Source organism: Dendropsophus ebraccatus, chromosome 11, assembly GCF_027789765.1.
Source record: "Dendropsophus ebraccatus isolate aDenEbr1 chromosome 11, aDenEbr1.pat, whole genome shotgun sequence".
NCBI lineage: Eukaryota > Metazoa > Chordata > Amphibia > Anura > Hylidae > Dendropsophus > Dendropsophus ebraccatus.
This window is the reverse complement of record NC_091464.1, coordinates 85,564,091-85,589,220: the sequence shown is the minus strand read 5'-3', so window position 1 is coordinate 85,589,220 and position 25,130 is coordinate 85,564,091. Positions and strand designations below refer to the sequence as shown.

General features: G+C 44.9%; 1 protein-coding gene across 2 annotated transcripts in view; it reads right to left on the bottom strand.

Annotated features, from left to right (window-relative positions):
• GABRR3 (gamma-aminobutyric acid type A receptor subunit rho3) overlaps window positions 1-25,130 on the bottom strand; it is a 41,258-nt gene that overhangs the window by 12,306 nt on the left and 3,822 nt on the right. The window contains exons 1-5 of one of the 2 annotated variants that reach the window (XM_069945017.1): window positions 19,437-19,599; window positions 15,962-16,062; window positions 10,219-10,286; window positions 7,515-7,738; window positions 205-287 (exon numbers count right to left, since the gene is read on the bottom strand). In XM_069945017.1, the coding sequence (XP_069801118.1) occupies window positions 205-287; window positions 7,515-7,738; window positions 10,219-10,286; window positions 15,962-16,058 (472 nt within the window). In that variant the 5' untranslated portion in view covers window positions 16,059-16,062; window positions 19,437-19,599. Of the gene's footprint in view, window positions 1-204; window positions 288-7,514; window positions 7,739-10,218; window positions 10,287-15,961; window positions 16,063-19,436; window positions 19,600-25,130 lie in introns of those variants that run through there. The other variant, XM_069945016.1, reaches the window with a different exon arrangement.

Sequence of the window (25,130 nt, the reverse complement as noted above, 5' to 3'; positions counted from 1 at the left end):
TTATAGAAAACCTTTAAAAAAAATTAAGCGGGTATTGAAAAAACTGCTAGAGATCACAACCGCTGTAAATTTCTTTAAAAAAAAATAGCGACAAGTCAGCTTTAAATAGTATTTAAAAGAGATTCTTTAATAGGCAAAACATAGTATTCATGTCGACATATTAATGCACATTTTTTTGGTTCAGCTACATGAAAACCTACTTACAACTTTCCAGCTCCAAAGAACAGTTCTGTGTATCCAGAGGAAATCTGCTGAAATCCATGAAGCACATTGCAGACACGGTTATCCTGTAACATTGGAGAGAACAGGGCTGTTACATAACACTAAGCATACTAATCCAGCCCTGATTGTTTATCTATGGACTGTATATGTTGGTTATTTTACCATTGCAATCACTTTACCGACTTACAGGATTCTGCTTCTAAGGTCGGAGCTACATAATGACGGGTCACGTGGCAAAAATCACAGCTAATGAATGTGAATGGCATGGCAGCAGCACAACACTGTGATATTCAGCTAGGAGACAAGTGTTGTAGCCAAAGTCATTGTGTAGCCCGGGCCTTAAAGAGACTCTGTCAGTAGGTTTATGGTGTCCTATCTCAGAGTAGCATAAATTAGTGACAGAGAAGCTGAACACAATGATATATCACTTACATTGTTCTGTGCAGCTGATCCAGAGATATCCTCCTGAATAACATGGACAATAAGTAGTAATCTCCATTATGTGCATGAGCCCAGTAGTCCTAGATATTCATGAGAAGCAGAAAACTCCGCCCACCAGCTGCTGATTGACAGTTGTCTATCCATGCTGTGTATAGGCAGCCAACTGGCAATCAGCTGCTGGAGAGCGGGGGGAGGGGTGTGGCAAGAATCCTATTCTCCTGCATATTAGGAGAACGGCTGAACAGAATGATATAAGTAATACACCGATCTGTTCAGAATTCCCCCTCCCCCCTCCCCCTATGTTTTAAGGGAATCTTGGAGATGTGAACAGGTAGCTGATAGGGATATAAATGATACCTGTCTCTTAGCTTATGGCTGTTTGTAAAGATATAAAATCATGTTTTCCTTCTAAGCTTAAGAGTCATAGAGGCTGAGATACAACATGCCTCCTGGGAAAGCTGTGCTTGTCACTTGGTTGGAGAAGGGAAAGCACTATGGGAAGAACAGATGCTGTGCAGTAAAACTGTCTGGGTAATGACCTACTGGGATACATAGGAGGGGTCAGCTTACATGCTGACACATATATACAAAAAATATTAAGATTCTCAGTGTGAAAATAGAATGTTTTCAATCTGTAAGTGAACGACTGATCAGTCACCTATTGGGATGAGACATTCTAAAGGACAATATTTTTTATTTCTTTAAATTACCTTTAAATGTCCAAAGAACCAGCAGAGCACATCTGGTAGTTCTATCTCTATATACATCCATCATATATATATTATCCTCAGATTACCCAGGACGCCCATGAGCCCTACTACTAAAATCCAGTATAATCTCACGCTGGTGCAGCCCGGACAAAGACAGCTTATTATATTAGACGCTATATCCTTACAGGAAAATACACCAGATGTCCAATTTTGATTTCACTGTGATTTCAGCTTGATAAGTAAAAGAACACAACGGCTTGGTTTATTTCAGTAAATGAATACTAACATTTCTATGTAACAACTGGCTTGTAGGCAGAGAAATAATGTATTCTTTCCAGTCTGATGCTCTCTGCTGCCACCTCTGTCCATGTCAGGAACTGTCCAGAGCAGTAGCAAATCCCTATAGAAAACCCTCTCCTGCTCTGGACAGTTCCTGACATGGACAGAGGTAGCAGCAGAGAGCACGGTGTCAGACTGTACAGAATACACTACTTCCTGCAGGACATACAGCAGCTGATATATATACCCATCTTGTACTGCGTTAGACCTCCTTGTCCATTGGAACCCTAGTTATTCTTTGTGTCACAGGGATATCAGCCCATATGGACAGGATAGCTCCTTGCCCGCCATTTTACATTGTCTTAGAGTTGCTTTATATAAGTAAGATTTGGGGACTCAGGCAAGAAAGGAAAAATCACTATCATTTTTCTGGAACCAATCCAGGACTATATGACCTTTGTGGCACAGTGCCTTGTACTCCTATAGGGTAAATGTCCATCCGCAGATATGAGTGAGACCAGGAAGACCCAAATTATTCCTCTTCTGTCAGCCTAAACTTTTCACAACATCTGAAATGAAGGGTTCATTGGTTCATAATGCATGTGCCACATTGTGACCCTTCCCCTATCAGCACGGCACCAACATAGATATGGCGTATACTTTTCACACTCTTTTACCCACTGGGGTGGTACATTTTTTGCCCACTTTTGCCCACTGGGGTGGTACATTTTTCGCACTCTTTTACCCACTGGAGTGGTATATGCAGTGTCCCAGAACATGCAGACTACTACTCCTATTATGGCCATTTCTCTTGCTGTGTCAATGCCTGTTCTGGTAAGTGTTTGCACTGCAACTGCTGCTGGTTTTCCCCTAGTATTCTCTGGTAATGTACATTCTCATGTGTATTCTCATGTATTCCTGTGTATTATTGCATTGTACAGTGGTATGCAAGGCTGTTGATCACGTGACCTGTAACCATGATTCCTCCAATGGCCGACTAGCTCTGGCCAGGAGCAACCATGTGACCTCCCACTTCCTCCTAACAAGTTAGTCTTCCCCTTGCTGCTGAGCAAGGAGGTTGTGTATGTCGTCCCTCTCCTGCCTCAGAGGAGTTGTGGATCGAGTGCTCTGCTATATTCAAGTCTTCGGCTGTATCTGCCTGCTCAAGTGACCGGAGTCTTCTCTCTCATCTGGGTGTCATTCCGTTATCTCTCATCATCGCTACAAGGATTCACAGCAAGTATTATTCTCAAGCTAATCCACCCAGCAACGCTATTTCTCTCATACTCCTACTCCCATCATCCGGCACGTATTCTCACAGCCTATGCAGCACCACTCCTGCTTTATTTGTCAAAGCCTGCTATATACCCGGTTGCATCCGGACAGAACTGTTGCTACTAGTTACCTCATCTATAATAAAACCGCTGTTACTGAACCCTGGCATTGGTGTCCACTAACTGGTGCCCTGACTAAGTGCAGCGAAGAATCGCATGCCCATCATCACCCGCAGATTCCACAGACCGGTCCTACAGCTGTGCTGCCCTCAGGCCTATACCGTGACAAGTATAACCCCTGCAGCTGCCCCGGTCATCGCCCGCTCATAACACCAGCACTGCGGAAGTGGCCCCCAGGGGCCAACTGTGCCAACTGTCAGTGTCCCCAGAACTGTACTGCTACCCCCCAGAGACTTTGCCGATTACTATGGAGGTGATTGAGGTGTTTCGGGCCCTAAACAGTACACAAGATGGCCGCCGTCTTCTTCAATTTCTGGCTGCGCCATACCCCGGAGAGGAGGGGGTTAACAGCCATGCTGCCAAAGCGCGGGAATCGTCCGGCGCCATAGACTTTCCATTGACTGCTCCTGATTGGCTGCCTGGGCCGGATGACGTCAATGTTGCTGGGCAGATTCTGGAACCTGATCCTCCAGCCTGGCGCTCCTCCCCTTCCTGTTACAAGTTCCGGCCAGAGCGTGACAAGATGGCGGCCCCCGAGAAACGTTTGCCTGCAGCCGCAGCACCAGTGATGCCGGAGCTGCCAGAGAGCAATCCTGCCTGCCTGCTAGCACAGCTCCCATCCTACAGCGACACCAGCTGGGCCGCTGCCCCGTCGGACGACGGAAGTCTTCGCCGGGACTTTATCCCGGCCTCTGCTGATCAGAATGAGGGGCCCATACCTGAGACCAGCATTTCTCCGGGACCCGGTCACTCCAGCACCGCTGACCACGCTTCTTGTACCGGAGGGTCCTTATCACCGGACAGCGAACAGATTGTAAGTGGACCGACTCTGTTGTCCTCAGTCCCTGGCCCTAAAGGGGAGAACTCTGCTAAGGCCTTCATATCCCCGGGTCTGTGGCAACCTCCAGGGCGTGATTCGCCGCCCCTGCCGCAATGGATGCTCGGGCCGAGGCCTAAGATTATGCAGCTGATCGAGGACATTCAGCAGGCCCTCGCTGCCCTGTCGCCTGCCACTACAGCTGCCACCGCTATGCCTAGCGCTACTCCTGCAGCTTCCACTACAGCGGGCCCGTCTACTACCGCAGTCCCCTCTACTGCCCCCACTGCTGTGGCTAAGGCTGCCTCTTCTACCACGACCGTCACCTATCATGTGGCCCCCATCATCTCTCCTATCACCACGGTGACCCCCAGCATTGTAGTCACTACAGCATCCACTGATGCTTCTGCTCCATGCCCTTCATGCTATCGCTATCCGTGGAAGAAGAAAAAGAAGAAGCCTACTCAGGGTCCTCCAGGACATTTCTGCTAAGTATCCGCTACAGAGACCAGAGTCCTTAACTGTTTCTGTTGTCTAACTGTTTAATTGTTTCAGGTTCCTGCTATGCAACGTTCAAGGTTCGTGCCTGGTCCTCCTGACCAAGTTCCCTGTACTAACCAGCCATGAGCTGATGGACACTTACAATAACAAAAGGTTCTCTAGTGCCTGTCCCAGAGCCTTTTACATGGACGATGTCTAATTGCCTAAAAGAGACTCTACCTAACAGAGACACTTAACCCATTCCTTCCTAATGCACTTTCCTGTGATTGTGTGTTCCACACAGGGTATTATTGCACTTATCTCATTATTGCACTTTTCCTACTATTGCATTCCAGTGTTATCGAAGTCTTTGTATTTCCTCCTCTGAGTAAGCAAGAGGTTACATAGATTGCCTCAGAGTAGAGCGCCTCTTTTGTAAAACAGTATATTTTCCAGTGTCTAAGTCAGATAGCTCCTCCTCTGAGTAAGAGAAGTCAGTTTACATATACCTCAGAGAAAGTCCAGTTTATGTAGGAGTGTATTGTCTCATCCAGTCTCATTATTGTGTATTATTATCATATCTATAGCTGGAAAGATTTAATTGAGCCAGTTCATATGCAGATTTTTCTCAGATTTTCATTCAGATTTCTCTCAGGTTTCATTCAGATTCATGTGAACCAGTTTTCCTCAAGACCTCGCAGCATTTGTTGTCTTTTGTGTTTCCCTTCCTTTTGTTTCCAGTATTTGTTCACCTCTGTCTTGTCCCAACACAGTAGTTATCACACATAGTCATACCTAACCTTCACACTGGTCCATACATATTGCACCTTGGATACCTTTTTGTGTGTTTGGCCTGTGGAGTGCTTGTGTGTGTGATTGAGTGGTATGAAAGGGAGCTCCCCATGTATGTTTGCTTTTATTATTTTGTTCTTTTCTCTTCCAGGTATCCAAGACACTACTCAGACACGCCAAGATAGTACACAGGTCTTCACGTTCTCCTCCAGTAGGGTAACACATTTAACAGAAAACCTACTGTCTAACTGGCTGGAATATGGAGGGTCACCCGCCAGCAGTTAAGTTGTCCTGGCTTACACGTCAGATGGTTCACGCACTAGCTACCTGGTCGCCAGAGTACGTTAGGCACCCCTAGGTGAAGTCCTGCCACTAGGGTTTCTCATTCTCTCTCTCTTTTCACCTGTGCCTTGGGCATGGGAAACACACACCTCATCACACTCACTCTCATCATTCATTCCTGTTGTTTGATTGTCCAGTCTATTCATGTTTGCTGCCTTCTAGATTCACCGAGGTCGGCTCAAATTTGCTAGGGAGGTATGCAGTGTCCCAGAACATGCAGACTACTACTCCTATTATGGCCATTTCTATTGCTGTGTCAATGCCTGTTCTGGTAAGTGTTTGCACTGCAACTGCTGCTGGTTTTCCCCTAGTATTCTCTGGTAATGTGCATTCTCATGTGTATTCTCATGTATTCCTGTGTATTATTGCATTGTACAGTGGTATGCAAGGCTGTTGATCACGTGACCTGTAACCATGGTTCCTCCAATGGCCGACTAGCTCTGGCCAGGAGCAACCATGTGACCTCCCACTTCCTCCTAACAAGTGAGTCTTCCCCCTGCTTCCAAGCAAGGAGGGTGTGTGTCGTCCCTCTCCTGCCTCAGAGGAGTTGGGCTTCTTCTTTGCAGCTCCCACTTCACCACTAGAAGTGTAGATCGAGTGCTCTGCTATATTCAAGTCTTCGGCTGTATCTGCCTGCTCAAGTGACCGGAGTCTTCTCTCTCATCTGGGTGTCATTCCGTTATCTCTCCTCATCGCTACAAGGATTCACAGCAAGTATTACTCTCAAGCTAATCCACCCAGCAACGCTATTTCTCTCATACTCCTACTCCCATCATCCGGCACGTATTCTCACAGCCTATGCAGCACCACTTCTGCTTTACTTGTCAAAGCCTGCTATATACCCGGTTGCATCCGGACAGAACTGTTGCTACTAGTTACCTCATCTATAATAAAACCACTGTTACTGAACCCTGGCATTGGTGTCCACTAACTGGTGCCCTGACTAGGTGCAGCGAAGAATCGCATGCCCATCATCACCCGCAGATTCCACAGACCGGCTCTACAGCTGTGCCGCCCTCAGGCCTATACCGTGACAAGTATAACCCCTGCAGCTGCCCCGGTCATTGCCCGCTCATAACACCAGCACTGCGGAAGTGGCCCCCAGGGGCCAGGGCATCGCATATACTTCTCACACTCTTTTGCCCACTGGGGTGGTATACTTTTTTTAAACTCTTTTGCCCACTAGGGTGGTATACTTCTTGCCCTCTTTAGCCCACTGGGGTGGTATACTTTTTGCCCTCTTTAGGCCGCTGGGGTGGTACATTTTTCACACTCTTTTGCCCACTGGGGTGGTATACTTCTCACACTCTTTTGCCCACTGGGGTGGCATACTTCTCACACTCTTTTGCCCACTGGGGTTGCATACTTTTCGCACTCTTTTGCCCACTGCGGTGGTATACTTCTCACACTCTTTTGCCCACTGGGGTGGCATACTTCTCACACTCTTTTGCCCACTGGGGTTGCATACTTTTCACACTCTTTTGCCCACTGGGGTGGCATACTTCTCACACTCTTTTGACCACTGGGGTTGCATACTTTTCGCACTCTTTTGCCCACTGCGGTGGTATACTTTTCACACTCTTTTGCCACTGGGGTGGCATACTTTTCACCTCTTGTTCATCAGATTCTTGACACCCTCCTCTAAACCGTTTTCTTTACGTGTACATGGATTTCCTCATTCACTCTGCAGTTGGTTTATTCTTGACAATGTTGCATGAGAAAACCCCACATGGTTGGTTGGCCCAGGCCAGTCAAGAATCACAGATCACTCAAGTTTCCCATTCCAAAGTGGACCCCACAGAAAACTAACTTGATTTTATGAGACAATCCAAGGGAGAGTAAACATTTTCATACAGGGAAATAAAGTCCAGTTGTGAAGTCTATGGTCCGCTTCATAATTCCTCATATTCAGAAGGACACACAATGATGACTGTATCCCAGCAAAAACTTGGGAAATGCAAAAAATTGTCTACTCACCTTAGGCTGAACAGAACGTTTCCATCCGGATACACTCGGAGCATAATGTTTTCCATTGTGGTGTCGTGTATAAATGACCGCTTGGAATGGACGAAGAATACATCTGGCACCCAAATTTTTTTTATCAGTCTGCCATCAAATGTCATACTCCTGTTGTTAGTACTCTGGAAGGAGAGTCTCTCGTCTTTCCAGTAATGTCTGAGGTATAAGGTCATTGTGAAATCCTTGACAAGATGACAGAAAAAAAAAGGGGAAAAGAAAAGCACATGTAGGTCATGAAGTTACTCACTTAAAGGTATCACGCCGATCTGATATACAACATTATGTAATTATATGTAGCTTACATCTATGCATTCACTTCATTGGATTGGGATCTGCGGGATGATGGATCCATCTTGGTATAATGGCTTTCATTAAAAACAAAATCAATGACCTCTGTGTGAAGTTTTTACATGTTAAAAGATGTCAATGCGAGGAGTCAAAAGTGTTGACTAGTCGGGGTCTACCCCCCCCCACCCACACACACACACACACACACAGTGATCAGAAGAGAAACACGTGGTAGAGCACTTCACTTCCTGTCTTGCAGCGATTTCCATCCAGGCGGCTCAGATAAATCCATGTGGCCAGTAGATTGCGATGAGTGACAGAGGGGAAGTGAAATGCGCTGTGCATGCTGCTCCTTGCTTGTTCTTCTGATTGGTGGGCAAATGTACCATTAAAATTACTGATTTTTTTAAAATACATTGCGGCACAGGGATCCCAGTGGCGTGGTTCAAAACGCCGTCTGGTTCCTGTGATCAACACTGTTCTCCACATGTGCATCGGCCTACACTATACACTGGCGGCATGGGCCCAGCACCCCCAGTGTGATGATATCCCCTCCTCTTGGTGACATGGCCCTATTTGATTCTAATGGAAGCACATCACAGAAGGGAGGGGATATCATCACACTGGGGGTGCCAGGTCGGCCTCCAGTGCTCACTGTGGAACTGGGTGGCTTTTTGAAAAATGGACCGCACCACTGGGATTAATGTGTCAGTAGTGCTGGGCCCATTGAATAGTGGACAACAATTATGGAAAATGGACATAAGGGGGAGACTTATCAAACATGGTGTAAAGTGAAACTGGCTCAGTTGCCCCTAGCAACCAATCAGATTCCACCTCAAGAGTCTGTATGGAATGAAATGTGGAATCTGATTGGTTGCTAGTGGCAACTGAGCCAGTTTCACTTTACAACATGTTTGATAAATCTCCCCCAAGGTGTCCATTGTTTTATCTGGGAGAACTGCACTGCATGCTGCGGACTGAGCCTCCACTGGTTATGTGAATGGGGCCTTTAATATTTTTTGCATTTGTTTTGTTATTTTGGGTTATGAAAAATTTAGAATTATTATCTGTTATGTAGTAAAAAGAACCTACCCTTTTTTCTTTAGTATTAGTATTTAGTAGAATAACCTCTGCGCAGATTACAGAGCATGCCCAGAAACCTTTCCCATTCATGTTAATGGGTCAGCTCCAGATTATTGCTGGCTATGTCTATGAGGCCTGCTGTAAAGCATATTTTGCACATATTACTCATAGGGCATATGATAAGCAAATAACCAAAATACTGACAGAAACGCTGACCAAAATACTGTGTGTGTGAATAGAGCCTAAAAGGGAATTCATAACCTATTGTATATTTTGTTTTAGAAATTAAAACCAATACTGATATATATATTTTTTTCAAATCCCTTTTATTTTTTGATTAAGACTATGTTGGAGATTTATCAAACATGGTGTAAAGTGAAACTAGCTCAGTTGCCCCTAGCAACCAATCAGATTCCACCTTTCATTTTCCAAAGAGTCTGTGAAGAATGAAAAGTGGAATCTGATTGGTTGCTAGGGGCAGCTGAGCCAGTTTCACTTTACACCATGTTTGATAGATCTTGTTCGCACACAGTATTTTTGGTCAGTATTTTGCAACCACAACCAGGAGTGGATTAAAAACGCAGAAAGGCTATGTTCACACACTGTTGAAATTGAGTGGATGGCTGTAATTAATCCAACCAAAAGAAAAAGGATATATAGGAAACTGACCTGCACACTGGTACTAATGTAGTATAAAAAAAAATTAAAAAAAATTATATATATATATATATATATATATATATATATATATACATACACACAAAAGATACAAACATTTCAAGTACTCGAAGCAAACCCTAACCCATAAAACCATTAAAATAGCCTCATACAGGAGTTGAAGGATATAACAACTCCCAAATCCTCCTGGAATAGAACTAATGGTCTGACCCTGTCAATGTGGCATATAAATGGAAAAATAAGATATTCCCCCTCCTAAACAAACAAACAAACAAACAAAAAAACACAATGTAAAAACAGATGACCAAAATAATACAGCAAAAAATGAAAGGCATAGTAAATACAAAAATATACCCAAAAGGAGAGGAAAAAAATGAATACAAAAAATAAAATGAATGTGTGTGAGGAGGCAGAGATATCACCATATCAGATGGACAGGGAGACCCAGGACAGGGTGTAAGGAACTGTGATGGTTTTCAATCCATTCCTGGTTTTGGTAGCAAAATACTGACCAAAATACTGAGCAAAAATACTGTGTGGCTAATACAAATTTTTTTTTCGGTCAGAGGGAAAACTGCGAAAAAGATTTAAATACATATCAATTCCAACTTACCATATCAACTTCTGAGATACTATCTATACTTTCTATCTGTACATCAATGCCGACAGGAATGGCTGAACCTTTGGAAATAAGAATTACATATTATTTCTGGTAAAATCCTGGTGTGATTTACACATTTTGCAGATACACAGCATTTATGTTTGGAACACTACCACAGCATGACCATGGCAATGTAATGTTGTTTCGGGCACAATATGTGAAGGTTCCCTTAAAGAAGACCTATGCTTACTATTAAAAAAGGTTGCCATGGTATAGGTTTTACTATTTGGTTGGCTATCTACATTTTTCCTGAATAGTCTGATGGGTGGGAACTAGAGATGAGCGAAAATTAAGCACACTTGCGTCCATCCGAGCTCGAGCGTTTAATTACCGGCGGATGAAGAAGTTGGAAGCAGCCTTAGGGAGTCCAGGATTAAATTATTAATCACGGCCGTTGTTGCCAATTTGCAACACGACCGTGATTAATCCTTTGACTTCATTGTGCTGCAGCTGAGGGAATCCCAGCTGGAGTGTATACACATAGTATACACTCCGTCCGGAATCCCTAGCGGCGCCGCAATAAACTGACATGTCAGTTTTCCGCGGCCGCTATTCATTGAATAGCGCCCGCAGAGAACCTGTCAGTTCACACAATGGAGAGTGCGGCGGTAAATTCGGATGTGGGGCACATTGATGCGCCCGCATCAGAATTAATTAGTAGTGAAGATCATCAGTACTGATGATCATCAGTAACACAGGCAACGGCTGCTGTTTTACTACATGTGAACACAACTATTATTATTATTATTGTGTTGTCCCACGTAAAAGTCTGTACTTGTCTGTGATTTTGCTATAGCTGTTGTGTTACTGAAGATGACCACTAGATGTCGCTATAGTGTGTAACTAAGGTCTAGAGGCTGCACGGCTGAAGTAAACTAAAGTGTTATTGTTTATGTATATACCAGATTCTGTTTTCTCCTTTCTTCTGCCGTATTCTCTCTTTTCTATTCCGTTTCCCTATTGCACTCTTTCCACCCAACCACAACGCAGCACACACGCTGGTTAGGAAGTTAGTCCCTTGCGTGAGGAGGAGTCTTAGCTGAGCTTTAGAGGAGAAAGGACACAGCTCAGATAGCTCTTCTCAGTGGTTCTATCTGTGCCCTGGACCTCTGCCAGGTCCCCTCTACAAGTTAGTTCTTAGTCAGTGCCCCGCATGGGTAGGATGCAGACAGCTCACACAACCCTTTCTCTTGAAGCACCAAACACGCTGTATGATGCGCTGCTAAGCCCTTCAGGAGAGGACTAGCCTACAGATAACCTCAACCCACGCCGAGGACTAGGAGTCTGTACAGTGCAGGACAGTCTCCGCAGAGAAGCCAAAGAGCTAGGAACTGATCCGGGTGGAGCAAAGTTACTAGAAAGTCGAAACTCCATCTCACAGCGCGGGTGTACTTAGGAACTCCAACATAGTTACATAGTTAATACGGTTGAAAAAAGACACATGTCCATCAAGTCCAACCAAGGAGGGGATGGATACAGGGAAGGGGGAGGGGTGATAGGTTCTATACATATGCATCTATATTATTTTGCTCTAAGAACTTGTCTCGCCCTGTTTTGAAGCCCTCTACTGTTGTTGCTGTGACCAGATCCTGTGGTAGACTGTTCCACAGATTCACAGTTCTCATGGTAAAGAAGACTTGTCGCCTCCGGAGATTGAACCTTTTTTTCTCCAGGCGGAGGCAGTGCCCCCTTGTCCTTTAAGGCAGTTTTACCTGGAACATCTTTTCCCCATATTTCTTGTAGGGGCCATTTATATATTTAAATAAATTAATCATATCTCCCCTTAAACGTCTCTTCTCCAGACTAAACAAATGTAATTCTTTTAATCTCTCCTCATAACTAAGATGCTCCATTCCCCTTATTAGTTTAGTTGCCCGTCTTTGTACCCTCTCCAGCTCTAGAACATCCTTTTTATGAACCGGGTTCCAAAACTGGACAGCATACTCCAGATGGGGCCGCACCAAAGCTTTATAAAGTGGTAATATTATATCCCTGTCCCGAGAGTCCAGGCCTGTTTTAATGCATGACAATATCCTGCTGACCATTCTACTCATCCTAGGTAACAGGGTCTGGGGCCTGTGTCACCCCATCAGTACGGTTCAGCCAAAGCTAGTGGGCAGAAGGTGGTGTAAAGACTATAGAAAAAGGCCAAAACGCAGACACAGGGTATTTCTTATTATTATTATTGTACAAGTATTCTTCTAAGCACTCCAACCTCCCGGCAGAGCACATTACTAATTAGGTTGAGACTCTCACGGCATCCTCCGCTCTACTACCTCAGTACAACCTTATCAACTCTACTACATCCTACTCAGCACCTATCCCACAGATCTGGTGGTTCTATGTATGTGTATTTATTGGAACTGTATCACGTGTACCTGAAGATTTCTTGTATTACCTGCTGCACATTTTCAAGTAGTAAACTAAGGGCCCTATTCCACCGGCCGATTATCGTTAGCATAATCGTTAACGATTAACGATCTCAAACGACCGCTATTGCGAAAGACCTGAAAACGTTCACTCATTTCCATGGAACGATAATCGTTACTTATGATCGTAATTGCGATCGTTTCTTCTTCCGTATTTCTTCGCTATTGCGTTCGTATCTATTGCGAACGACCGAACGATGTCTTATTCAATGCGAACGATTTGCGAACGTTTTGCGAACGAGCAACGATAAAAATAGGTCCAGGTCTTATAAAGCGATCAACGATTTCTCGTTCGGTCGTTAATCGTTACTGCATTTCAACCGAACGATTATCGTTTAGATTCGAACGATTTAACGATAATCTGAACGATAATCGTCCGGTGGAATAGGGCCCTAAGGGCCCTATTCCACCGGACGATTATCGTTCAGATTATCGTTAAATCGTTCGAATCTAAACGATAATCGTTCGGTTGAAATGCAGTAACGATTAACGACCGAACGAGAAATCGTTGATCGCTTTATAAGACCTGGACCTATTTTTATCGTTGCTCGTTCGCAAAACGTTCGCAAATCGTTCGCATTGAATAAGACATCGTTCGGTCGTTCGCAATAGATACGAACGCAATAGCGAAGAAATACGGAAGAAGAAACGATCGCAATTACGATCATAAGTAACGATTATCGTTCCATGGAAATGAGTGAACGTTTTCAGGTCTTTCGCAATAGCGGTCGTTTGAGATCGTTAATCGTTAACGATTATGCTAACGATAATCGTCCGGTGGAATAGGGCCCTTAGGGTCCGTTTACACACACAGATTATTTGACAGATATCTGACAGCCAAAGCCAGGAATGGACTGTAAACAGGGAACAGGTCATAAAGGAAAGACTGAGATTTCTCTTTTTTTCAAATCCATTTCTGGTTTTGGCTGCAAAAATCTGGCAGATATCTGTGTGTGTAAACGGACCCAAAGTCAACGTTATTACTGCGTCTGTGATTACTGGCAACCAACTGCACAGCACTACACCGCAACCTTGGGACATTTCCCCTTTCTGTGGGTGGCGGGTCCTACCACTATTCGGGAGAGTTACTACACCACTTTGGACACCTGTGACATAATCCCAAGAGACCCTGCAGCAATCCGACAGGACACCGACCACAGGGAAAAAGGGTACAACCGGCCTTACACAATAAAAGCAGGCGTACCATCACACCTGTGTGCCCACCAGGCACTGGCGTCACATGACAAAACCCTTAAGGTCCGGCTGTATTTCGGCCATCCACCACAGTGGTGGCGTCACATATCTACTTAGCAAGTGACCGGCTGTCCCACCGCTATAACATCATCCGGGGGCTCACCACTTTATTATTATTATTATTATTATTATTATTATTATTGTTGAAGCAGTAGTTCACCCAAAAATCAAATCAACTGGTGCCAGAAAGTGCCAGAGATTTGTAATTTACTTTTATAAAAAAATAATCATAAGTCTTCCAGTACGTATCAGCAGCTGTATGTCCTGCAGGAAGTGGTGTATTGCTATGGAGTTTTTCTATGGAGGTCTCAACTGCTTTCCACAGTTCCTGTCACAGACAGAGGTGGCAGCAGAGAGCACTGTGTCAGACTGGAGAGAATACACCACTTCCTGCAGGACATACAGCAGTTGATAAGTACTGAAAGACTGGAGATTTTTAATAGAAGTAAACTACAAATCTTTGGCACTTTCGGGCACCAGTTGATTTGCAAGAAATTTACCTGTCATTATAAATGACTTTTGACATGTCATCAGGGAGACCTGTTGCAGTACAAAGATACAGCCACAAAGAGGGCATAGTGGGAGTGTGATCCACTCCCTGGCTGCTCACTTGTTCCAACCATTATAGTCTATGTGATTAAAGAGTCTGAATTAGCGAGTGAGCGGGCTGTGAGTGGATCACACTGCCACCGTGCTCTCTCTCCGGCTGAATCTTCATATCAAGGTGGGAGACCTGCTGTAATCAATCACCTTTGACCTGCCTGATGATATGTGAAAAATTATTTATAATGACAGGTACTCTTTATTATTATAAAGGATAACAACAGCTTTAAGGCTAGATTCACACTGCTGTCTCTTTAAAGGGGTTGGTCACTTTATAGTAAAATAGTTCAGTATACAGTATTAGTAACTGTACTCACTGTATATACTGACAGCAGCTCCCTGTGTACCTCATAGAGCTAAAATCAGACTCTCCTCCACCAGGCTGTGTTGTCCTGCTTTGTGGTGATTCTGTCCATAAGATGGCCGACATAGAGGAGCATGTGACCATGCCCCGCCCCCCAGTGTCCACCACTGAGCCTGTATATGTCTATGGAGGACACTGGGGGGCGGGGCATGGTCACATACTCCTCCATGTCGGCCATCTTATAAACAGACCCCACTCAGAGCAGGACAGCACAACCTGGAGGAGGGGAGTCTGATTTTAGCTCTAAGAATCACACAAGGGAGCTTCTGTCAGTATATACAGTGAGTACACTTACTACTACTGTATACTGAATAATTTACTTTAAAGTGACCAACCCCTTTAACGTTAAAAGGAAAAAAAAAAAGATGGTAAAAACGGATGCGGTTGTCCGCCATCCGTTTTCCAATGACTTACGTTATAAAGAACATGGATCAAAACGGATTCTTTCATTTTTTTTTTAAGTAAAGGTTGAGTAAATTTTTCAGGACGGTTCAGTTGAACACAGTGAAATGGACCAGAGAAACGAATATAAATACACAGTGTGAACCGCGACTAAACAGGTATAGGCTATGTTTTTTAAAAGCACTGACGCTGATTGTAATGAAATCAGCGTCCGTTCTTTTCTGCAGGGGCGGCATTGCTTTGAATTCAATGCAATGCCATCCGCTGTGTTCACACATCGTTATTTTAATGCCTGTTCTTTAGAATGGGTGTTAAAATAATGAACATGCCTATTATTACGGAAACAATAGCTGTTCACACAATGTAAAGCAGGCAGCCGCACTTTACATTGGAGTCAATGGTTATTTGGATTGCGGGCACACCCGACAGTGGCCGAAATTCAATTGTAAATAAATAAAGTTCCTGCAGCTGATACAGTTGTATTGGCTGCAGGGATGTGCAAAATGCCGCCTGACTCCAGGCAGTATGACACCGTCCGTTGCTATGCAACGGACAGTGTTATACGATGTGTGAACATAGCCTAATAGTGATCAGCCTGTTTTTTTTTTTTAATCTAATTGAAGTTTTCTTAGACTTGCCTTACCTCCAAATCCAGGTCTCATGGCAAAATCATGGTCGTCTATACGTAAAAGCTGTTCAGATTTGACCTGACGGACTTTAGTGCTGTCAATTCTCTTCATTTTGCTGCAAAATTAGATGACATAGTCTGATTAGTAACTTATATTGTAATAGTCCTCTGTGAAAAGCAATCCTGTTTAGAAAACTCATTTTTATACTGTGTACCCTATAAAAGAGCTATGAGCTAGAGCAGGAGTCTCCCTTTAAGATTCCAATAAGAATCTCTCCTTCTGGAGGATCTCTCTTGTCCTGTATTACACAGAAAACTCACTGTTTGAATGGCGCTGTAGGGAATTATAATTCTATCTGGCTGATAGCTTTGGATTTCAGAGAGAGACACTTATTGATCCCTTTTTTAGGCTGCCAGACCTTCTGTTAAGAACCTGTTGCAGGTTTTGGCAAAATTTTCAGCCAAAACAGTGCTGCATGCACTGGAAACCTGACAGATCCTATTGTAGTTAACAGGGTCCATTGGTCGCTGTTGGTATTTGGCTTTCAGTAGATCTAGCACTGGAGTCATTTACATTGTTCTGCTCTTTTGGAGAAATTGTGTCAAAATAACAATTGATTTGGGAACTCTGTATAAAAGACAATTGCCTGGGGTCCCATATAATAATCCATTCCTTTATAGATTTTAGGGGACATCACCCTTCCATACTCGACAACAGTCCCGAATGAGGCAGGGCTGCAAAAGGCCAAGTGGTAAGTATTTCATTGTAGATGTTCCCTGGATGGAGGCAAAAAGTCCTGATTTTTGTGATTTTAATGCTTGTAGTTATGGGCCTGCCAACTATAGCAGAATGTTATCAAGCAGATCCGAGATGTGGTACCCTATGTATGCTGAAGCAATATCAGTTTATTAAAGGGGTTATCCAGTGCTACAAAAAGATGGCCACTTTTGTCTCCATTTTAGGTGCAGGTTTTGTAACTCAGCTCCATTGAAGTGAATGGAGCTTAATTGCTAACCGCACCTGACCTGGAGACAAGAGTGGTGCTGTCTCTGGGAGAAAGTGGCCATGTTTTTGTAGCGCTGGATAACCCTTTTAAAGGTAACCCATCATCAGGGCTGGCGTCAGCACCCGGCTTACCCGGGCACGTGCCGGGCCTATAGGGACCAAGTCCCGCCAGGGCAGTTATCATTTATCAGCAGTAAGTGGAGAGCTGGCAGCAGGAGACATCCAGTCTCTCTGCACTGAATTACATTTAATACAATGCGAAAATAGAGAACTGGCTGGAGTTGGGAACATAAGCACCCCCCCTTCCCCTCACCCCCCCCCCCCCCCCCGCCAAGCCTGCCAGGTGTCTTTTCCATGGTGTAGACAGCTGATCTGCACTCCCTGCATCATTCTGCTCTGGCCCAGACCTGACTAGAAGTCCCGAGTAGCAGAGCTTTTCTAACGTGACTTTCCAATTGCTGAAAAACTACAACTCCAATCATGCACTGCTAGCAATAACTGAAGAGCCGTGGGTTGGGAAACAATCATTTAGGGGGACAGTGGCACAATTTACCTGAGGAGGGGGGTAGTGACACAGCAGTGTATTGGGGGACAGTGGCACAATTTACCTGAGGAGGGGGGTAGTGACGCAGCAGTGTATTGGGGGACAGTGGCACAATTTATCTGGGGCGGGGGTGGTTATTGACGCAGCAGTGTATTGGGGGGCAGTGGCACACTTTATTACTGGGGCATTGGCACAGTTCAAAAGGGGCAAAGTGATTTGGTCCACAAAGGGTCCTGCTGAAGCTTTGTTGCCCAACAGCCCACAAAAACCTGGAACTTGGCCTGCCCATCATGATGCTTCATTCTGCAGACGCAGTCGTAGGTGATGTGTCATCTTTTTGGGGTCTCTGTATTACATATTACATAGGTATATATCCTTAAAAGCAATGGTTATCTCTGCACAATGCAGGGTAGTAATAAACCCTACAACCTCTGCATGCCCAGATGTACAAAAACAAATTATTTTTAAAAAATTAAATTATTTTGCACAATATAAAGGTATGTGTTTATTATATTGTGAAGATGCAAACTATCTGTGAAGTTGATGGATGCATTTTTATCGGTGAAAATAGTCCCTTGTTTATAGAGTAAATGGCCCCGGAGAGTAATCTCTCTCATGTACTTTTGGTTAATGCTTTAAAATCTTCTTTGGAAGAGAACACGGACAAATAGCTTTGTAGAGGAGGGGGCATCTGCTCTCTGAGACCGGGGGAAATTGTAGGTTAATAACATATTCACTGTGGATTCTTTTCTGAAAGTCCCCTAGTCTTCCCAGCACCATCTGTCTGGGAGGTGTCTTCTCTATATGCCTGACCGCTGCTTGCTATGTTGCAGGAAAAAAAATCAAGATACTATAAGAAAAGCATAAACCTTTCAAAAGTGAAGACTTATTGTAATTTTATAAGGGTCTCAGCCAATCCAGCTAGAGTGCGAGTATCTCCTGGGGTCTCCTTCCAAGGCAGCTTGTTCTTAAAGGGAATGTGTTATCAGAAAATGACCGATTATTTCAATCAAGCTTCTATGTTAAACATATATATTTTTTAAATGTTGGTTATGTTTTTTTTTTTCTAAAATAATCCTGAAATCTTGATGTTTTCGGTCTGGCCGCCAGGCCAAGTATTGCGATGAGACTTGCTGTTGATCAACAGGAGGCTGCTGAAAAGTGATCCGTACAGAATTACAGCAAATAGTTGTAATGTTCCAGTACAGGTGTGCCACAAAGTCTTATTCCACCTCTAAAAGGATAACACTCTGGTGTCACACTCTGGGATGATGGGTGCCTTTCTGCACTGTCACCACTTGGTGTCTCACTCTCCCTTCTAGTCTATGCACAGCTGAAGGTTGGAAAGATTAAAGCAGAAGTCTAGCGAAAATTTTTATTAAAGTATTGTATTGCCCCCCAAAAGGTATACAAATGACCAATATACACTTATTACAGGAAATGCACATAAAGTGCTTTTTTTCCCTGCACTTACTACTGCATCAAGGCTTCACTTCCTGGATAAAATGGTGATGTCACGACCCAACTCCCAGAGCTGTGCGGGCTGTGGTTGCTGGAGAGGATGATGGCAGAGGGATGCTCAGTGTCCCTCCAGTGCCCTGTGTCTCTCAGTGTCCCCCTGCCATCATCCTCTCCAGCAGCCACAGCCTGCACTACTCTAGGAGTCGGGTCGTGACATCACCATTTTATCCAGGAAGTGAAGCCTTGATGCAGTAGTAAGTGCAGGAAAAAAGCACTTTATAACCATTTCCCATAGTAAGTGTATATTGGTAATTTGTATAACTTTTGTGGGGCAATACAATACTTTAATAAAAATTTTCGCCGGACTTCTCCTTTAACTTTGTCTGTTCACTGTTTGCTGTTCTGTCCAATCACTGGTTCAGGTGCCTCACACACTTCTACCCCATCACACTTTACACTTCACTTCTTCTAGCACGTACCCCACTGATAGGAGGTTAGTCCCGGTCACCCCTATAAAGGTTGCGTAGTTCCTGGTGGGAGGGTCTTTCCCAGTTGTCTGCAGTGTAGGAGATACACAGTGAGAGTTGCTCCTGCAGTCTACAGCCGGGGCTGGCTTAGGCCAGGGCAAAGGCCTTCTGTTAGTTAGAGTTTGAAGAGACAGGAGTTGTTTTGTGACAGTCTGTAAGAGAAAAGTTATGCAATGCTGAGCCCAAAGGTGCGGTAACTTTCACGTTGTGCAACCCTGGTGTCATGAATGTGCCTGTGCCGAACTCCGTGCGCCCCAGGTGCTGCACGCCTGAGATAGCGCTGATATTCAGTGTTTTTGTATGTTTGTGCAGTGTCCTGAACCTTGTCTGAACACTGGCCTATTTCCTTCTGTGTTTGTTCAGCCACACCCGCTTTGCCTGAGATACTCCTGGCCACTCCGGAGTTAACTCTGATGCTGTCTGATAGACTGTTCTCTCTGCCAGCCAGGTTGCTCTTGCCCCAGGTGTTCTGAGGAGATTAGGGGTCTGGTCCAATCAGCTCCTGCACTGGACCTCTGGTCTCCTATATAGTGTCTGCCAGCCTGCCTCTTGCTGCCGGATATTGAGCTTGTCTCTGCCTGGTTCTGGTTCTTTTGCTCTGTTTATTTTGACCCTTTTTGCCTGTATTTGTGACCATCCTTGCTAGCTGCCTGCCCCTGACCATACTGCCTGTTTATTGACCTTGCTTCTTGGATTGTGATTTTGTACTTTTCTGCCCGATTGTTGTGACCCGGACTGTCGACCATTCTTTATTGTGTTTTGTCTGTCTGTCTTGTCTTTGTGTCCCACCTAGCCAGTACAGATTTATGTACAAATAAACTTTTCCTAATTCACATACCACTTGGAGTGCCGTATTATTTCAATCTTTCCTTATTCCACATCCACACACATTTGGCCTACCCTTACAAAGCCCAGTGCCAATGTGTCCTGGGGTGGGCATCACCACTCCTTGCCACCATGACAAGTGCCCAAGTAACACCAGCTTGCCCAATACTGTTAGCATCTAGCAACCCTGGGCCACAGCATGGTGATACCAGTAAATAGTAAATCTCACAGCTCAGCCTCCACCTCCCCTACAGAATGACCTTTATGCAGGTCACATAGTTCACAGAGCATGTTTAAGTGGCAGGATGGAAGTGCCAATAATGGGCCTGCATAAAAGTGGCAGTGAACAGCTGAAGAACAAGAAAATACTTGGCTGAATGCATGTCTTTTGTGGGCATTTAAATCATAACCAATGAGACTCGTATCTTCCCGTGTACACAGGAATGTGTGGCCGACTATGATGATGTTAATAGGCTGCACAAACAAGCCAGCGATAGTTGCCACATGATCAGGGGTGTAGCTAGGATTCATGGGGCCCCATAGCAAAAACTGTATGGGGCCCCCCTCCCCTATACACTATAATATATATATATATATATAATACATACTCAGCAATATGGCCCAAAAAAAATTCTCTTGAGGCCAGAGGCAGAATCCTGCTTACACTTACACTGGCTGCGCCAGAAACGGAGATCCCCGAACCTCTCCTGGGCAGCCGAGTGTCTCATCAGAGAGGCTTGGCTGCCGGGAGAGCTTAGAGAGAATGAGAGAGGCTTTGGGAATTTTCGGCGCCTCTCTCACTCTCCCAAAGCTCTCCCGGCAGCCAAGCATCTCCGAGCCTCTCCGATGAGACGCTCGGCTGCCCCAGAGAGGTTTGGGGATCTCCGGTGCAGGTAGTCTACGTCACACTGCCTGCGCAGGGAACAGTATGGGAGGCGCGGATTCCGGGAATGTGCCACTTGACTGTTTTTTTTTTTTTTTTTATAGTTGTTACCCCATACGGTGGGGATGCAGCAATTTTTGAGCTCCCCCACCATATGGGACGACCCCCGACTTCTAAAAAGTCGTCTTATACACCGGAAAATATGGTACATTATTGAATTTTTGTCACTAATCTCCCTGAGCTAAATGAATGCTGTGTTTTGCCAACCATGCATGTAAATACCCTGGACAAGGCAGAGTGAATGCTGGGATATATGACTCATGAGCCCAATTCCCCCGCTTCACCCCTGTGGTAGATCTTCCGGAGCGAGAAACAAGCATTGGGACATGTTCAGCTATGGCCAATAGATGATGGTCCTGAATCAGGTCTTTAAATTTTGAATTCCAAAAATAACTATTTAAATATGGGGTTTCTAACTCAGACCACCCCTTTAACACACTTTGGAATTCAGAAGTAGATTTCAATACCAATATTATCGCTCCTATCATCACTGGATGGATTTGGGATTTGATACTATTTCTCTTCTTATTATTGGCTTTTCTATGGCAAGTATTGGCCTTTGTATGACCTGCCTATAGGAGTGGAGGGAGGGAAGTGACAAACGCTTTGAGCTCATCTCTGGCACAGAAGAATGGTTTTCACATCCATCCAGTCATTAGTCTGGTTAAATCTGTAACTAGCAACACTAATAAAGATTTAAAGGATTAATTCCCATCTGGACATTTACTGTATATCACATCCACAGGATAAGCCATACGTGTCCAGTAGAAGCGGATCCCACCTCTGGCCTTGTTGCAGCTACTGGAGGTCATTGGGAAGACAGTTTGTATACCTCCCGTTGATGTTTAACAGCATAGCACATAGCCAATACACTATCAACCAAACACCCATCTATAGGACCAACCAGACATATAAAAAGTTTTTATTTCACCTAAGATAAAAAAGACATACTTACCTACCTTAAACCCCTGCAGTTCCTGGTGTGACATCATACAGTCCTCTACTCATTCTGCTACTTCCTACTTCTGCCAAAGACTCAGCCTCGATGACCCACTAAACACAGATGAGCGAACCTGGAGCATGCTCGAGTCGATCCGAACGTTCGGCATTTGATTAGCGGTGGCTGCTGAACTTGGATAAAGCCCAAGGCTATGTGGAAATCATGGATATAGTCATTGGCTGTATCCATGTTTTCCAGACAACCTTAGAGCTTTATCCAAGTTCAGCAGCCACCGCTAATCAAATACCGAACGCTCGGGTTCGGATGGACTTGAACCTGGTTCGCTCATCTCTACCACTAAACAAATCACTGACTGAAGTGGCGTCCCACCTTAGACCCTAGTTGGTGAGTTATCATCAGTGCCCAGACGCTGTCTTAGGAATAGGAAGATATTGATTGTTTTTATAACGGAGGAGGGGTACTATAAAAATAGAAAATAATACATACTCACCTGCCACAATCCCCTGCAGCTTCTTATTTATTTTACTTTATTATTATTCTATTACCTGTATGTGATTATGGGGGCAGCCATCTTGCCTTGGACATTATAACAGCATTTAAATATAGGCTTCACAGCAGCCATGTGATCTGTAGGCAACAATAGTCTGGAGCTAACTCATTGATCTTTACGGTGCAAGGAGGTGGATCAGGGAAACTGTGGCTATCACCTATTGACCCTCTGTTATCTATAGAAATGTTTTCTCCACAGACCTGTTAGTATGTTATAAGGCTTAGAGTCCAGAATGAAAACGGCAAAAATTCAGTTTAAAGTAAGCAGTGATGAGGTGAAAAGAAAATATCTGCTTAATGTGAATCAATAGATTTTCTACTGACACAGCTAGGGGAGCCAGATTTATGGTGATGGTGGATGCGTGTACATTTCAATGATGACATCTTGTTATTTTTGTTCTTTTTTTAATTAATTATGTTTTTCTATTATTATTATTATTATTATTATTATTATTATTATGCTATTGATAAAATATCCCAAAGAACATCACAATAGACCTTTAGGCTATGTTCCCACACACAGGGGTGTAGCAAGGGGCCCTGGTGCAAGAGGTCAACTTGGGGCCCCTCCTTTCACGACCAAAGTGATGCTATTGGTATAATATATAAATTCAATATATCAAGACCGAAGAGGAAATATTATGACCATACATATTACCGTCATACTCTTACTGACTAAATCCTGTATACTGAGACCAATATTACCAATGATACCAGTATATAGGAAGGAAATGTTACCGCCACACCACAACCACTACCATCACCACCATATTGTTAGTGACCAAATCCAGCATACTAAAACCAATAAAACACAGTACCAGATTACAAGTAACAAATAACACCACATACTAACACCACCGCTGCTACTGACTAATCCACTGTACAAAGACCAGCCCCAGCTCTACACAGGTTCTGTACTCTATATACATTACAGTGCAGTTATATCAAGTGACTCACAGAGGACGTCTTCTCTGATAAGAGTCGTTTTCATCATCTTCTCCATCTGCCCTGGGCCGTTATGAGAACTTCTCCGAACCACGAATCCACAGAATCTGCCAGACAGACATATTAGGCTCCTCACTCCGGCACCATCCTCGTCTCTATACACACTGCACATCTGTATTGGCCCCTTTACACCCTCATTTAGTGGGTAGACTGGCTCTATGTGACCCCCCTTATAGTATATGCCCCCTTTATGTAGCCTCCCCTATAGATGACACCTCTGTGCAGTCCACTATAGTAGATGCCCCCATCTATGCATGCCGTATTATACCCCTATATTGTCCCCTTATACATGTTCCCCTCTCCACCTATGTTGTCGCCTTATAGATGCCCCCCTCTTTCCCTATGTTGTCCCCTTATAGATGACCCCCTCTCTCCCCATGTTTCCCCTTATAGATGACCCCCTCTCTCCCCCCCATGTTGTCCCCCTTATAGATGCCCCCCCATGTTGTCCCCTTATAGATGTCCCAATCTCCCCCTATGTTGCCCCCACTTATAGATGACCCCCTCTCCCCCTATGTTGTCTTCTTATAGATGGCCCCCTCTCCTCCTATGTTGCCCCCCCATAGATGGACCCCTCTCCCCCATGTTGACCCCCCCATAGATGGACCCTTCTCCTCCTATGTTGCCCCCCCATAGATGGCCCTCTCTCCTCCTATGTTGCCCCCCCCCCCCCATAGATGGCCCCCTTTCCCCTCTGTGCAAAGCAGATAAATAAAATAAAAAAACACACAACCTGCCTAACAACGCGCTCTCCCATCAAGCCTGGGACTTAGGCACAAGGAGCGTCTCTAACAAGCGCTCTCTGTACTGGAAGTCACGGCCACAGGCACACAGTGAGGTCTCTAATGTGCGCGCTGCCGGGGATAGGACGGTACACCCAGTGGCGTAGCCACCGTGGTCGCGGGGGTCGCCGCCGCGACCGGGCCCGCCACAAAGGGGGGCCCGCGGGGCCCCGCAAGGCCCTCCCTTTCAATCACTCTTGTGACCGCAAGCATTGTTTTGCTTGCGGTCACAAGAGTCCGACTCTGTCTTCCCCCGGCTGCTGCGCAGCTGCCGGGGATGTCGCGTCTTATCCCCGGCAGCGCACGCATCCCAGAGCTCCCTGCGCGCCTTGGGCCCTGACTTCCGGTTCCGGCGCGCAGGGAGCTCTGGGATGCGCGCGCTGCCGGGGATAAGACGCGACACCCCCGGCAGCCGCGCAGCAGCCGGGGACAGACCGAAGGAGTGAGGATCAACATGGGAGCGCGTTGTCAGGTGAGTTAAGTTTTGTTTTTTATCAGCCTGTATGGGTGGGGGGAAAGAGGGGGGCATCTATGAGGGTGGGGGGGAAAGGGGGGCATCTATAAGGGAGGAGGGGGGGGGG